At 36.4% G+C, this 17,540-nt stretch overlaps 1 protein-coding gene across 4 annotated transcripts in view; it reads right to left on the bottom strand.

Moving 5' to 3' along the window:
• The window catches only part of LOC131060597 (alkylated DNA repair protein ALKBH8 homolog), a 73,359-nt gene extending 57,462 nt beyond the window's left edge, over positions 1 to 15,897 (bottom strand). For 2 of the 4 annotated variants that reach the window (XM_057993890.2, XM_057993891.2), the window contains exons 1-2: positions 15,550 to 15,897; positions 8,047 to 8,395 (exon numbers count right to left, since the gene is read on the bottom strand). In XM_057993890.2, the coding sequence (XP_057849873.1) occupies positions 8,047 to 8,361 (315 nt within the window). In that variant the 5' untranslated portion in view covers positions 8,362 to 8,395; positions 15,550 to 15,897. The remainder of the gene's footprint in view (positions 1 to 8,046; positions 8,396 to 15,549) is intronic. The other 2 variants (XM_057993888.2, XM_057993889.2) reach the window with 1 other exon arrangement.
• Between the last annotated feature and the right edge of the window lie 1,643 nt (positions 15,898 to 17,540).

Raw genomic sequence — 17,540 nt, 5'->3', positions numbered from 1 at the left:
CTTGTGGAATGTGGGGAAAGAATTCACATGCTCTCTTTGTTGACATAAGTAAGGGATCAATATTTGTGTGCTAGTAAACATAGACTCTCCATTTGTTATAGGAGTTACTACTTAGAGCTAAATAAGTATATCTTAAGTTTGTTTTTGCAAATCCTCAAAAAGAGGACTGAAAACATGGAAGAGAAACCCCACGCGCAATACTAAATATAAGAAATATTATAACATACTTCCATAATGTGGTAACATTCATATAAACCACAAGATAAGTTGGGGTAATGTGGATAAAGGTAGGCTAGAATATGTTGTCTTGAATACACAAAAAAATTGATATATGTGTGGCATCTGAGTTCTTTGAGCTCAGTTGAAATCAATAAAATTATGAAACATGGTATGCACCATGAAAGTTTGTGTGGTCTTGAAGGACTTACTTTGGGCTTGGTGGTGAGGGCTCCATCGTCGACCCTACCCTATAGTGCAATAGGAAGCATGACAACGACCTTACCCTTGAACCCATGACGAACGTGCAAAGGGTGCTACCCCTTAACCCCTCTAGGGACTTGTTGGTGTGCATTTTCTTATCCACCAAACACAGAATAAAATGTCCAAAGACACTCTATCCTCTCTTGAACAAAATCACCGCATATGCTAAGATTGCGAGAAGATCATATGGTGATTCCAAGGTTCTTTTGTCAGGTCTTGACGTGTGGATAAGCTCAATGGGTGTTGTGATATGTTAGTAGTACACAAAGGGACTTACGCTTGGCTCGTTCAATTCACAATGAAGGTCTAGACAATGAAGCTCTATCATTTGGGTCTTGGATCATGGACTTCAAGAAGACTGAAAAGGAGATAAGGGTTTAGAAGTTTATTCTATTACTAAGAATTCAAGAGACAGTATAGACTAGGTGAAACCAATAACCACGCTTTGCTTCGCCACGCCAGGACAACTACACAAAGTGGATGCAATCTTCAAGGGGTGTGCTTATGATTTTCACGTCATGAATAACTACCATCAAATCGAACAATATTTATCTAGACAGAAGTTAAGCATTCACAAAGTAAACTTAGACTAACTTTACACAATGAACAAAAAACATTTGTTCATCAAAAGTATGAGCGGAAGATTCACCATAAATCAATACTTATCAAATTTTGCATTCGTCTAACATACATGAAATAAAATCTAAACTATGATGAGGGATAAGAACCATGCAAACTCCAAAATAAGAGAAGTAATCATCATCAATTTGAACAATGCATTACTTATTACTTTTGGCAGTTGTAAACAACAATTTGCTTATCTCAACATGTTTTGTAACATGCTCCCATGTTTTACAAATGAGGGGCAAGCTCAATTTATAGGCTCTTCAATTACAATTCAATGGCCACGATCAACGGTTGAGATTACAAAATAAAACCCTAATTAGGGTTTGTCACTCACAATGAGAAAATTAAATTTGGAGACATTTGTCCTTCTTGCTAAATATAAACCAATAATAAAATAGAAAGTTGTTGCATTATGGAATGTGCCTTGTAGAAGCCTCTGTGGATAAGTTAGGTTCATTGAACCTGGACATGTTGACATGGAACAATCTAATTGGTTGGAAGATGACGAGGCGCCACCTTAGCATGTTGGATGTCCTCCTTGGTCACTTTGCTCTTCTTCCACGCACTTGCCTTAGAATATCTTTCCTTGCTGACGACTTTGTCCTTTGCACTTGCTTCCTCCTAGTTTTGATCTAGGATTCCTTTCAAGATTTTGATCTCTTCTTCTCACCTGCATTTGAATCTTTGAGGTCTGGAAGTCTCCCCTTGGAGCAAATGTCTAGACTTGGAAGTTATTAAAATTTTCTTTCCTAATTGCTTTGGAATTCCTCCTACTTGAACCGGATTGATGTTATTCCTCTGAATTCTCCAATTTGTGTCAAGAAATTGTCTAAGTATGGAAATTTGTTGGAATACTCCTCTTATCTCCATCTAATTCTAACTGGGAGCTTGTCTTTAATTCTTCAGGAGATGAAATCCTTCAAAAAGTTGCCCTGATTGCTTCAAAAGGTCTGGGATTGTAAATGAAATCCCCCAAGAATTCCAAAATTTCTTTCTATATTTTCACCAAGTCTGAGGACTTTTCTTTCTTGATGCCTTGAAATTCTTTCAAGTGCCTTCAATTTGGAGAAGAATTCCTCTGTGCCTTCACCACAATGGAGGGAATTGAAATTTTCTCTATGAAGTATTTCCCATACATAGCCAAATTTTGGCTATTCAATTTCATTTTATCACACGGACACCTTCACGTGGACCTTTCAATACCTAGCCAAATTTTGGCCATCTCCATGCTCGGACGAACTTTGCCTGTGGATTTGCCTTCAGAATTCAGGTTGGGAGTTCCTATTTGCTTGAAAATTCATTTGGACTACTACCTGCAAGCAACATGGAAAATTAACATTACTTTCAAGTAAACTTTAAAGTTTTAACCCTGATTTTGAACCTTTTTTGTCCTAAAATTTGACCTTCAGCCTGTCATAAGATTAAATTTCTGTGAAAAATCAGACTGTAAAATGGAAGAAATCTGTCCAACACTCGGTAAAATTCTTGATAAATTCTTCCTTTGCTCAAAAATCCACTTAATGTCTTTGAAAATATTCCTTCCTTGAACTTGGGAGAGAGAGCTCTTCAATTTCCAAACTTGAGAAAGAATGAAAGTGAAATGTGATGTTGACATCGATATAAGGTTAAAAAGTTCGATCAATTTAGCATCTTTACTTCTTTTATGGATTCATCGAACCTGATCTCCTTCTCATAGCAACTTAATCCCTTCAAAAGACCTCAAAAGAAAGTTTCTATTTTTGTCCCATGGTGCCACTTCACCTTGTCTTCATCTTGTCCATGTTTTGGCAAGGAATCTTTTTAAATTCTTCATGTATTTAGGAAATTTTCTAAGTGTTGGGCGAATTTTGAAAAATATTCTAAGTGTTGGACAAATTTCCTTGACTTCCAAACCTGGTCAAATCTTCATTCATGGCGGACTTCGTCATGTGTTGTGCCATTTCATATTTCTCTTTGGCAGCTTTTCTACCCTTTCATTATGTCAATTTCTCTCTCTTCTTGGCGAATTTTCTACCCTTTCATCATGCCAATTTTATCTAAGTGTAAAGGTGGCCATCCTTCTATTATGCTTGAGCGGACTTCCTCATTGGCAAGCAAATTCTTGTTTGGGAGGTGGAGTTGATGATTGTCCAGCCATGTCTTGGTGGACTTGATCTTTGTTTAGACGTTTTACCAAATGCCAAGGCGGACTTCTTGTTTGGGAGGTGGAGTTGATGATTGTCCAGCCATTTCTTGGCAGAGTTCATGTTTGCTTAGACGTTTTGACCAAGTGCCAAGGTGGACTTCGTTGTGTCTTGGACATTGTGCATGGCGGACTTCAGCATCAGCGAGCCATTTTGATCATCGGGCGAACTTTAGCATCAGCAAGCCACTTTCCTTTATGCCTAGGTCGGACTTCACTTAGCTTATGTCGTCTTGGGCGGAGTTGTTGGCTGCTTGGACAATCTTTTGGAAGGAGTGGACTTCATTTAGCTTATGACATCTTTTCTCTTTGCAGGGCAGACTTTGGATTTGTGATGCCATGCTTGAGTGGACTTTATGTGTTTCCACGCCATTTCTAACCCTTTGGCAAACTTGATGTGTTTGTATGCAAGGCGGACTTTGCACTTTGTTAAGCTATTTTGCATCATTCCTTGGGCGGAGTTGGCACTTGTCTTGGGATGTTTCCTTGACACTAACCAAATTTTCAAATTTTATTTTTTCCAAGGTATCAATACTTAACCAATTTTCTGAATTTTTTCTCTCCCCTTGGGCGGATTTGCTATTTGCACAAGGAATTTTCCTCATGGCGGACTTGGAGATGTCTTGGACATTTTCTTGGACATTCTCTTGAACATTTTCCTAGACATTTTCTTGGATGTTCTCTTGGACATTCTCTTGGACGTCTCTTGGACATTTTCTTGGACATTCTCTTGGGCATTTTCTTGGACGTTCTCTTGGACATTCTCTCTTTTATGCCTAGGCGGAGTTCATGATGTCTTGGACATAGCCATCTCTATTTATGGCAAACTTTGAACCGGCTTGAGACATGTCCATCTCCATTTAAAAACTTTTCTGCCATGAGCACTTGGATGAATTTTTCAATGATTTTCCATTGCTTTTCATACTTGGAGAAAAAAAAAATTCATTTAGAATATAGGAACCCTATTGCCATGACCTGAGCAACCCAATCCTAGGTCAACTTTAAAAAAAGCTGAAAAAAAAGCAAAAAAGCAGGCGAAAAAGCCGCTTCCCGGATTGGTCCCAAAGTGCCAAAAAAAGCAAAATCCCACAAAAATAGGAAGTTGTCCAAATTGACCCTAAGCAATTGTGTTTTTCATCCTTTGGGCTTTCTAAGTACTTCGATGGCATCCAAACACTGTTATGATGATTGACTCCTTGATTGATTTTGCTAACCACCTAAAAACTCTAACTCCTCATTGTAAAAAGACCGGTGATTAGCAGTTGCGATTGCAAAGCAAAAACAGGGGGCTCCCCATTTGCAATGGGATGATGTGTGAAAAGGTCACAACAAGACTGTTGGCATATGTGCAGAGTATGTTGACATGATGATATTATGTTGTCATTGATGTCAATATGCTAAAGAAAGAACCGGTAATATGTTGAAGAGTGAACCGGTTTATTGAAGTTAAGCAACTGGCAAAGTGAACCGATATAACGTTATGAACCGGTATATGTGCAAAAGGTGAAGCAGTACGTTTGTCCAAGTGAATCGGTATATGGAATGTTCTCTATCAAGGTTTAATATGGTATGACTACCGGTTGGTAGTTCCAGCCTCAGGGTTTCCGGTTGAAGTGTTTCGAGCCTGAGTGATTCAACCGATGGCATTGTGTGATGAGTTAGCATTGTAATGGAGATTAGATCGTGTTGCCACGTCAGCCTCGTGCGCGTGAAGGATCTTGCATGAAGGGGATTGATCCTATCTACCTCGGGAATGTGCAAAGTCCCTACAAACGGTGGAGAACGCGTGATGGGTTATCACCTCCAGGAAGCGGTGAAGAACGAACGATGGAGAATGTCTTGAGATCTATTCAAGACCGTTGTATTCAAAGGCAAAGTGTTCAATGGTCAGGATTGAACCAACTGAATCGCTCAACCTAAGGTTTAGGGTTTAGGGTTTATGTTACCGACCTATCTGTTTCCTATAAGGTCGATGTTGTGTTTCATGTTGAAGTTGTTGGCAAATGTTGTGTGTGTATCTAAGTGCAAAGATACGTGATTCTTGCCAGACTAGATAAGAGTGATACCTGCAGAGTGTGTATGCAGAAGGAAGGAACTAAAGCGGATCTGCATTGGCATTGTGTGCTGTTACCAGATCATTGTAATACTTGTTGATCTCTAACCACTTCAACAGTTGGAAAATCCCTTAACAGGGTAGCTTTAACCGGCTTGTTGTAAATCCTTTAACAGGGTGACTCAAAGCCATTGAGTTCATAAAATCCTCTAACAAGGTAACCTCTAACAGGTATAACCCTTAACTGGGTATTCTAGCCATCCCTTAACCGGGCGATCCCTAACAGGATCGGTTCCTAACAGAACCTGTTGTAACAGTCTTTAACCGGACTAGGCTCCTAACAGAGCGGACTTCTAAAGAGTTTAAAAACGGCTTGTGGGTGTTCATCCCCACCATGGTTTTTCCCAGTTGGGTTTCCACGTGAAAAATATGTGTGTCATGTGTGATGCCTCTTTCCTGTGATGCTTTGTTATTTCCTGTTTAAGCAATGAATCATGTTGATTTAGCAAGTTATTATATCTCTGATGATAGATTACCTGTTTATGCACAAGGATAATGTGGAAATGAGGGAATAGGTTGTGTGGAAAGATAAGTGTTTCCGGTTTATATCTTTCACAGTCTCATTGTGCTTAACCAGTAGTAATTTGGTTCTAACCGATGTTAGTGATTGCCAGTTAAGTTCACTGTTTGCAGTCAAACCGGTTCAGGAAAAGTCTTTGTGTCTATACTGATTCACCCCCCCCCTCTCAGTACCAGTTTGGTACTCACAGTTCATCAGAGAAAAAAAAAATTCATTTCGAATATACGAACCCTATTGCCATGACCTGAGCAACCCAATCCTAGGTCAGCTTTCAAAAAAGCTGAAAAAAGGCAAAAAAGCAAGCGAAAAAGCTGCTTCCCGGATTGGTCCCAAAGTGCCAAAAAAAGCAAAATCCCACAAAAATAGGAAGTTGTCCAAATTGACCCTAAGCAGTTGTGTTTTTCATCCTTTGGGCTTTCTAAGTACTTCGATGGCATCCAAACACTGTTATGATGATTGACTCCTTGATTGATTTTGCTAACCACATAAAAACTCTAACTCCTCATTGTAAAAAGACTGGTGATTAGCAGTTGCGATTGCAAAGCAAAAACAGGGGGCTCCCCATTTGCAATGGGATGATGTGTGAAAAGGTCACAACAGGACTGCCACCCCCAAACCCCTATTCTAATTTTACAAAGTAAAATATAAAAAATCAGTTTGGGTACTGAATGGAAAAGAAACATTCTTATTCTATCAACTTTCCCCAATTAAATCCCATCTAATTGAATTATATTTGTACTTTTGGTTGGAGCTGATACTACCTGACTAACCTTTTTATCTCAGTCACTACCAGCAGAGGATGCAAAATGCTTTACGACCCCACTAGCTAAGGGTAAATTGAAGGATGAAAATCAATCTCCTAAACCTGCAAGATTCAGGTAGAATCCGATGCCAGAAGATCACAACCACTTAAAGAAACAGACCAAAGCATATCCGGTCGAAGTAACAGAAGAAGACCAAGAGGCTCCCATAGGAATTTCTGACCAAGCAAATAATAAATCCCTCAAAAACTCACAAAATAAAGAAATCGGGCACTTGAAAGACAAAAATTACTGAGTCTCCACTATTAATTCATAAACTCTCAGAATTCTATGTAGAATTTACATGAAAGTTAAATTTCTGTTCTACTTGTTTACACAGACGGAAGTTCATAAGAGGAGCAAATATTGTTCGAACAGAGAAACACAATAATGGAAATAGATAGAAGTCACCACAAAAATGTAAGATTTTGTCAACCAACTTGATAGCAGCAATTGCTTGTTTAGTTATATATTATTTATGGTCAAGAACAAGTACAGAAAGTGGATGCAATGTTGCTCCTTAACTTCTCCGTTGGGCTCAAAGACTAGCTGAATTATCCTACTTTAAGCAGTTACTCAAGCCTCCAATTGCCTCTTTTGATAATACATTCATTATGGAATGCCTCAATGTTCTAATTGTCCTCTTTTGTCTTAAAATAAGTTTCCTTGCTTTAGGGAATGAAGGGACATGTGAGTGACATGAGGAATCATGAAGAAACATGAAAAATCATGGGATGGAATATGAAGGTCATGTATGTAATGTTCCCATTTTTGGTCCAAGCATTCGGAGAGAAAATGATTTAATTAAATTTAGTTATATAAATTTATATTTTCGGACAATTTGTATTTAATTAATTATATTTTTAAGCTGAATACTTTATTTTGATAAAATGACTTACCTGAAACCAAAAATAAAATAAAATAAATATTATAAAAAATCACTTAAAAAACATAAGGCATCAATACTCATGCATTAATCTAATTCAGAGGTCCCTCACTGCTCTTTAGTCTTTTGGACATGCATGCACTTGTCAGTCCTATCGATTACTTTGGGCAATCTCTGAGCCTTATTGGTTACTTTCTTTCTCAATTTCAGACAACTAAAAGTAGAAAGAAAAAAACCAAAGAAATTTATTTTAAATTTAAATTTTAAAATTTAGGTGCAAAAAGAGAACACTAAAGTTAATAAGCAAAATGATATCAGAAAAAGAAAGAAAAAAGCCAAAGAAATTTGCTTTAAAATTTGAAAAGCTTGGTGCAAAAAGAGAAAACTAATGTTAACAAGCAAAATGATATCAGAAAAGGTGCAAATATAAATCCATACCTTGCATGGTGCACACGGTACTGAATATTGTAAGTGCAAAACACGCCCACCAAAATAACTGCAGGGATATCCATCCCATGATTCTTTTGCAGCCTCAGCTGGAGCTATACCGTGATATGTAACAATCACGCGAGTGCCAGTTTCATCAGCTGTGTTTACACTTGCCACAGTACCAAATATGCCAAATGCAGTTGCAATAGTTTCAAGAGACAGGCCGAGAGCTGGTCCACAGTTGGCAACATACAGGTGTGGGGTTGGAACCGACTGACCACCTACACATTTAGGCCGAACAAACTTCAATTTCTCCATCTCCATCTATACCCTCTGATAATTTGAATTATATAGTTCACTGCAATTAGAGTTGCAAAGCATGGTTACAGTCAGTATTCAAACTTCAGATCCCAATTGTAATATGTTATTTTTCAGTCAAAGATTTAAAACTAAAACTAGTAAAATACACTCATGACAGATAGAGCAGGTCTTCTTTGCACCAAACACATAAAGCTGAAAGTGTAGCTTCGGCCAGGAAAGTAAAGTTTAAGATTCAAAAAAGAAATAGATTAGACTGAGCTGTTTTCCAAAGATATCTTAAGGTGAAAATCTTAGTAATTCTTAGCACAGATTTTTCAAAGGTGGTTAGAAGAAGAATTTTTTCCTTCTAATTCCACAATTTCAGCTACCATTATTGTTGGCATTAGGTTGTCATTGATGTCAACCGGTAAGGCATGGTCACTGATGAGTAAGTAGTGATGACCGGTATTGGTGAAGTTAAGTAGTGATGTCAAACGGTATTAAGGATGGAGTGTGTAAGTAGACAGAAAAGGTATGATTACCGGTACACTTGAAGTGCAGCATCTACCGGTAACCAGGACCACCGGTAAGCCAGTAAAGGATAACGGGGATGTGATCACCGGTATACAAAGAGAAGTATAATGCAACCGGTAAATGGACTTAGTGGATGGACCAGTATGTTTGATGGAAGATCAACTTGATCCACCGACAGAGAAGAGGTTAGCAGGTATGAAGGTCCATTGGTAAGAGTAGGTTATATCGGTAAGGTGAGTTGAACCGGTAGTGAGTCTTGGTCGATGAAGGACGTCAAACCGACATAGCAATCTGAATATTATGCCAAATCGACTTTGCAGTCTGAGCATAGGTGGATGTCGACAAGGATGACAGGTGGATACCAGGTGGTGAGCACGCAGAGGTCAGTGATGTGTTTATCGATGTGGTACTTGACGAGTAGGTCAGCATTAATGGAGAGCCCACAAATCATGGGACGGTGGCAGGATGTTGCGGCTCGAGGGAGACAAAGTGGCAAGGTGATTGAACTGATCTTGCAAGACGATTTGATCCTTGTGCTCGTTTGCTGAAGGAAACAGCTAAGCCATTAATGGTGTTTGACAGAGCAACGCCGAAAAGCATGTTGCAGACATCTAAAAATAGAAAACGCACATTGGAAGGCAAAGAGATGGCGGTGTTGATTGATGTGATGCAGATCATCATTCAAGAAAAGCAGATCCGATCAGATTTGATACGGATTGAGTTGGTGGAGGAAAACCCTAGCACGCCACCGTTTGAATGTTGCTTTTGGCAGGAACATTCAAATATAAATATATGAACTCGAGACTAAAGAGGATTGATGCTAAATGCCAGTGGTGAGAAGAGTGAGTGTCTGAGCAAGCAGAGAGAAGTCAATTTGAGAAATATCTCGCTGAAAATCAAAGTGTCTGAGTGTTAGCAGGCTGCACCAGTGAAAGGTTCTAACCGGCAGAGACAGAGTGACCAGTGAACTGTTATAGTCTTAACAATCAAGGGTACCAGTAGGGATTGAAAGGTTAGGAAGGCATCCAAGTGTAGTACTGTGCAAAGTGAGGTTCAAAGAAAGAGAAGAAAGGCAGAGAGTAACCGGTAAGTGATCAGAGAGAGTAATCTGATAGCCGGCAGTGGAAGAACCAGTGAAACAGAGAAGGTTGGTAACCGGCAAACATCAGTTGATCAGGTGTTGCAAAACTCATTTGCAACAAGGTTGTATTATTGTATCAAGTTGTATTTCATTGTATTACACTGAGTTGGTGCTTGGTGCAGGGGTTGGTGCTCCTTGGGTTGGTGCCCTAAATCATTGTAATCTATTGTTCTATTGTGGGGCTGGATTGGAGCAGTAGACTCCAGCAACATTTCTCACCGAGGTTTTTCCCATATTGGGTTTTCCTCGTACATCTGGTGTTGTGAGTTGTGCATTTGTGTGTTTGCCTTTTTTGATATCCTCACATATCTTACCGGCTTGATTGCTTAGTGTTTAGGTTGTTAACCGGTACTTAAAGCTTGGTTTAAAAGGTAAAGATTTCTTATGAACCACTAATTCACCCCCCTCTCAGTGGTACATTGTGTTCAACAATGAGTCATTATTCAGTGATGATGAGCTTTGTTTTGAATATTCACTCAATTACTTTTCCGTTACAACCAGACTAGGAGCTTTATAGAGCAACCTCTTCAAGAGTGTCTCATCCCCCTTACTTTTGTAGGCTTGTTGAACCTTCTTCTTTGAAATATCTTATTGTCTGAATTTTGATGGAATTTATGAATTTGTTTAGATATGCTTGGTGTTTATTTCATATCTTGAATATTCTTGTGCATGCAACGATAAGAACATGCAATAAATATAAATAACAGAACTTCCACAATGGAACTGTAAACCCTTGTATGTGTTGCATGTATTGGAATGGTGAAGTTTGGCAATTATTACAATAACATTTGATGCTGCAATTACTCAGAATTTCACAAACAATACATGCAACACATACCCAATTCTGCAATAATTTCCAAACATGCCCTACAAGGGGTTGCCCAAGCTAGAAATATCATATAAATTCATGTAACCTTCAACCTGCAACATGGCTCCATTATTGTGTCCAAACCCTAGCTGCAACTTCCACAAATCTGCTCAAAATTCTGGAAATAAGCTCAATGATGAACTCTGAATGAATCCACCTCACAAGTAGAGTTGGGTTTCCGTCCAACCGACAAATCTCCAAGGGGTTTCGTCCTTAGAAATGGCTGTCACTGTCACACCAGCAACTAAGGAGAAATATCAAGTATCAAACAATCACATAATGTCCCCTTGGAGAAGCACGAGGCTCCTTTATCAAGACTTCCCAAACCGTTGGTGAGCTTCCACTCTCAATATGGGATTAAAAATCACTTTATTTTATTTACTCCTTATAAAGTCAATTTATGACTTTATTATCATTTTTATAAATAAAGTCACTTTACTTTTATAATTTTATTTTGTAACATTAAGTAACTTTTCTCACCAAATAATAATATAATATCCCATTAAATAATATTCCACCTTTTATTTCTCCACCAATAGAAATTAATGACGTGAGCAGCATATCATCCCTTATATCTCCTAATTAGCCTATCAGAATGACGTGAAATAGGCTAATCAACTCTCGTGTGGTCACTGAGGAGAAGTGGACATTACATTCTTCTCTTTTATTCTTCAAGAAATCTTTATTTCAGAGTATGTAACAACTCTGATTGAACATTATCGATGCTTTAATGTAGGCCCCCTTATGTGAAAAACTATCAACGAATATCATTAATGCTTTAATGCAGAACCCTGTGTCAGAAATATTTATAAATCATAGCATTATTAAGTCCCATTTAGTATTTTACAATACACCCATCTTCAGCTACTAGTGATTTTAACTTTGAGAACCATATACCACATATTGCATCTCCTGACATCGATGATTCATATTCACCAAGTTACCAGTACACTTAGGAAAAATCCTAGATTTGGGTGTGGTTCAATCCCGGTCTGGATACCCTGTGGATCCAGACAGGGCCCTGCAGAATGGATCCAGATTTATTTGGGTTCACTCTGCAACAGGACCAAGCAAATTTGAGGCCATTCTGCAGTACCTGCAGACAACCCAAGATGAACCCTCTGGTATTTAGTGCTTCTCTTTTTCTTTTTTGACCTTTAGGTTGACTGCTCAAAAAAAACCAGAGCTCTAGCCCTAAAATTTACCTCTATATACTTTGAAACAAGAAATCAAACTCATTTTACCTCATTTTGAAAGCAAAACTCATATACCAAATACACATGCTGAACTTTCATTCTTGCTTGTCATTGCACAAATAACCCTAAAGATTGATCATTGAAGATTCCAAAATTGTTGGATTGCTATTCCTATGGGTGCAAGAAGCCATTCACTGCCGAGGAGATCATGAAGGAGCTTTTTGGATTGGAGATAAGTTCATTTGGTTTTTTTCTTCATTTCTTCCTTTATAAACAAACTCTCTTGTTTTCCCCATATATATATATATATATATTCACTGCCAAGGAGATCATGAAGGAGGATTTTGGATTGGAGATAAGTTCTTTTGGTTTTTTTCTTCATGTCTTCCTTTATAAACAAACTCTCTTGTTTTCCTTATATATATATATATATATATATATATATATATATATATATATATATATATATATATTTGTTTGGAATATGTTGCTTTCCAGACTTGTTGCCAAAGGGATTACAATGGCAGCCAGTTCTAGCACCATGGACCAACCTTGCTTCAAAAAGTTCCAAATGCACTATTGTGGAAGTATGTTGACATGATGCAACAAGTTCCAAGTGGTGAGGAATGTGTTTAGGTTTGCAGTGGATATGATCAACGATGTGAAATATACAAGCTCATACAATCAGATGAAAGCCCATTCGTGTGGTATTCCTGAAATGAACATCAAATTTTTCCTAGGCAAGAAAGATGCAATCATGTCAACATCTAAAGTGTTGGAATATATTAGATTTGGAGCACAAGAAAGAAATAATTGCCTATAGAACAAGTCATCCTTTCACAAGGAAAGGATCTCAAGCAATAAGGCCCCTTCCTTCCCCATCTATTCCTAAAATTGTGGTGGTGAACCACCTATTTTTGGCCCCACACCAAGAAGAGCCTACTATACATAAGGGAATAAGGGGAACATTGGAAAAGTCATTTCAAAATAAATCCCGAGAGGATTGTCACCCTTGGTTGGATCTTGTGGATATCTTTTTAGTTTCACTAAGCTCATCTTGAGCGTGATTTGTTTTACTAACATAGATAAGCCACACATGGGAGAGCTATATAATGACAATTACTCAATGATTAGAAGATGACAACTGTCATAAACGAGAAAGAGCAAGATCTTGAACAAAATTTCTTCAAACAAGTGTTGAGTGATGGAAAAAAATGACAATCCCACCATATCGTTTTGCCTTTGCATGGACTCCAAAATATCATAGCACTAATATCATTTCTTTTCCAAGGAGGGTTGCACTGTAGTACTGTACAGAGATGTGAACATCAACAAAGGGTACAAGCTAGCATTTGCTAGACTCTTCCTAAATCCTAATTTGGAGAATGTAGTCACAAATGAGTTGGCTGATTTTGTACACTCCAATGGTTAAAACATTTATACTCTTCATGACAAGTATAAGAAGGATGCTCACAATTGGTGAAAACTCCATGGCCAAACCTATGTGTTAAGCATTTATACAAGCATATTCCTTTCTATATGAAAGGATGCCTTAATTATGAACTAATTTTAAATGTTTAGTTGGTAGAATGTGGTGATTCGCATGCTTAAACAAGTATGACATTAATAAGCATGCTAGGTGTAATGCTTTTACTCATATAATGTAAAAAAGGAATGGCAAAAGGTGAGGCTACCCAAGCAATCATTTGAAATCATCTTTGCTTGAGCTCAAATGTATCCTTTAGGCAGATTAGTATTTAGAAGGACTTCCTATGATAATTTGTAATCCTTTATATATCATTTTTTCTAACTATAATTATCATACTTAACTAAGAAAATAACAAGCTATATGAATGAATGAATTTTAAAGACGTCCATGAGACCAAGCAGTCTAAGGGACCAAGAGCTCCAAAAAGATTACAATTTCAAATTTCTCTCTATGTCAGCTCTTTTGTCTCCTCAATGTCAGAGGTCAATTGGCCATTCAATCTGTTGTCTAAATGTGAAAATTCAAAAGATGGTGGTATGGAGAAGGTGGGAAAACTGTTCAGGCTAAAGGATAGTTAAGGGTATTATGTGAATGTTGTTTTTTTGTTTTGTTTACTGTTAATACCCCACTATTATCCCTACAAGCTTCTGATAATGTAAAGGCCCTCTTGTGGAGCAGCCGAACCATTGTACTTGAATTTTGAAATCAATATACAAGGGTATGGCTCCCTAAAGCCAATTTCACCGATAAAAAAAAAAATTGCAAACTAATAACAACATATGAAGGCACTATCGAAGGGTAAATAGACATAAATATTTATAACTCTATTGGCCAAGCACTACATAGAATAACTCTATAATTTATATGTTTTTGTTTTAAATGTCAAGGCTTGTGGAAAGAAGATACCGCATTTATGGAAGGCATGTCACAATTTTTTAATCAACTTGGTTTATTTTGTACAATTATTTCCTAAATATTTAGATTAGGCTTTCATGACAAAGCCCTTAATAGATATTTTCCCTTATCCAAATCCCTCTATTTACTACTGTTTTTTATATTTTTTTAGATGTTGAACCTAGATATAAATTGTAGGACTTTTGTACGTGGTTGTTGAGGCTTGATTGGAGAAAATAAATCTTTGATAAGCATGTAATTGAAAAAGACATATAATACAATATAACACATTATTGTATAATAATGGATTGTGCTAATAAACGAGCATTAAATTTTCAATGCATTCAAGAACTAATGATACACCCACCAATGTGTATGCCATAAGAAAAAAATACAACTCTGTTAATTCTAATTATGTGTATAACAAAAAAAAATAACTTTATGATTTATTTTATGTTTTAAGAGTGATATATTTTAAATATCAGTGACAACTTCTAAAAGTGCTATCAAATGGTCAATACACATAAATATTTATAGCATTCTCCACCAAACCTTAGAGACAATAACTATATAACGGTAGAACTATAAATATTTATACCCAGCAAACCATTTGATAAAACCTTCCAATGCTATTACTAATTTATACATTTTCCTATTCTCTTGATCATAGATTACCATATGTAATCAAAAACAACAGTTGAAAACTTGTACACAGTTTTTCGAAAAGTCTTTTCTAATTACAAACACCCAAAATCCTAATTGTCTGAACAAATTGCAAGACTTGAGTTCCCAAATGGATAGAAAACGTGTGATCGATTGACCGTGTTTGTCGCATTTTAAAAACCCTAATAATTTAGGTTCTTGACATATTTAATTGAGCAGTTAATGAACAAGAAGCAGAATGCAGAAATATCGATTCGCTCAAAATAAAAAGAGATTTAAGGTGTTATTGAAGCAACAGGTCCTACAACATTTTCCCAAGTAAAACGGCTTTTGGTTACTCTTTTGATCTCATTAAAACATTCATTTGGTATTTTTTGGAATCTGAATTGGATTGGAATAATATAAATATTTGATAATATGAACTCACCTTAACCAATGCTTCATCTGTATCTACCCGCCAATACTCAGCTTGTTAAAGATACTCAGCTTGTTCGATTGACGGGGAGATGCCCCGCGACAACAAATGAAAAACTGGTTTTATGGTTTATATAGTTCAATTATGTGAAATATTTGTATATGTAGAAATGAACTGAAACTATATCAGAACTGTTGGCTGGCGTCAAAAATTACAAGTGGGACTGCCATAGACGCTGAAGCCTTTCTTGTCACATTGATAAATTTCTTAGCGATCTCGACGTGGGCGGAAAATCCTTTTTATTGAAATTCTGTTGTATGAGGGTAAGGAGTTCTGGAGCTCTCCTAGGGTTTAGTGTTAGGCTTTCCTATATTTGCAATTTTTTATTTTTCATATTGTTTTTTAAAGAAATAATATAGTTTTGCTATTCATTATTTGTATTTTTCATATTGTTTTTATTAAGTAATATTATAGTTTTGTTTGTTAATTTTTAAATGATTTCCATTTTTTAATGTTTAAAAGTTAATGTTGATGTTATTTATTTAAAAATGTATTTTAAAAATTCTTCTTTAAAATTGTTTTTAGAAGTTTGTTTTGATAGTATTTCAATAAATATGATTTCTAAATCGTTTGTAATATAGTTTTGTCTATTTTAAAATTTGATAGTACTTGTAAATAGAAAGAAATTTTTATTTTAATTGCTTAATATTGGGAAGGTTCTTTCGAAAAGCATGTTCTTTGAAAAGGCTAATAAGTTTTAGGCTTCTTATGGGATATATCATGATGTTATCCAAAGCTTCACTAAAAAAAAAAATCATTTTTAGATTTGTTGATCCTAGTGATATTAAAGTCATTCTCAAGCATGCCTCATGGTATATGTGTAGCTTTATGCTAGTTTTTTCACCCTAGACCTATGATTTTGTCATCTTTAAGGAGAGAGTCGTGTGGGTCCCTATTTGGGTCAAGTTCCTTGGCTTATCTTTCCCTTGTTGGCCTTTTTTTGGATCTTGTTGTAGCCTCCTTAGGTGTGTGTTGAATTTAGCCAAAAAAATCACTCATGCACAAAAATATTTATACATTATGGTAGATCTTCCATACTATTTGAAGGAATCAGTTCATATTCAAAGCAACCAAATGTGTCACACTCAAAGGATCATTTATCTCAACTTGTCAAACACCCACTATGGATGATAATCTTCTTTATATTAAATCAAATATTGTTCACTTGTTATCGTGATGTGTTAAATCTACCTTGCTCCAAAAGTGATGACATGCACTTAAAACAACACATTTTACTATGCCTTTGCTTAGTAGCCAAAATCCAACTATTCACATGTTCTAATGGAAAAATCCTATCAAGTGATGGAAAGTTGAATTGGCTACCCTCTTATTCAATTTGGGGAGTTTGGCAAGTGACAACAATATTATTGATATGAACCACACTATTGCGTTCATTATTATTTTCTTGGTTATTTATCCTCTTTGGGTTGCTAGACAATCTCCTCATAAAGTGCAAACTAATGATGGGCGAGCTAATGATTATGTTCTTATTAGTTAGGAGGTTATCCAAAGTGATCAATATGATCATAAATACACACCTTGCATAGATTATGGATTGTGAATTTTTGCATACACCATTTTTGTGTTATAATACATCTTTAGAAACTCTATACAATTAAAAATGTGTTACTATAGCATCCCAAAAAAAATCTATTATATCAAATTATAAATAAATAATATTATTGTTTAACTAAAAAATAGGTTTTATGAATATGGAAAGCGATACAATACTATTAACTTTGAAATTAAGTAGCTTGAAGATATTTGTCAAGCCACACAAAGAAGTTGATTTGGCTTTTTAATGCATGCTTCTCTTTCTAGGTTTTCTCCAACTACACCACTTTTCAACATTGAAATGAGAAAAAATTTACTTTTATTGCATTTGTTGTGGAAGTATTTATCTTTAAGCACTCATCTTTCTTTGTAGTGGGTACTAAACATAT

The sequence above is a fragment of the Cryptomeria japonica genome, chromosome 2 (genome assembly GCF_030272615.1).
Source record: "Cryptomeria japonica chromosome 2, Sugi_1.0, whole genome shotgun sequence".
In the NCBI taxonomy this organism is placed as follows: Eukaryota; Viridiplantae; Streptophyta; class Pinopsida; order Cupressales; family Cupressaceae; genus Cryptomeria; species Cryptomeria japonica.
This window is presented reverse-complemented; position numbering and strand designations above follow the sequence as displayed.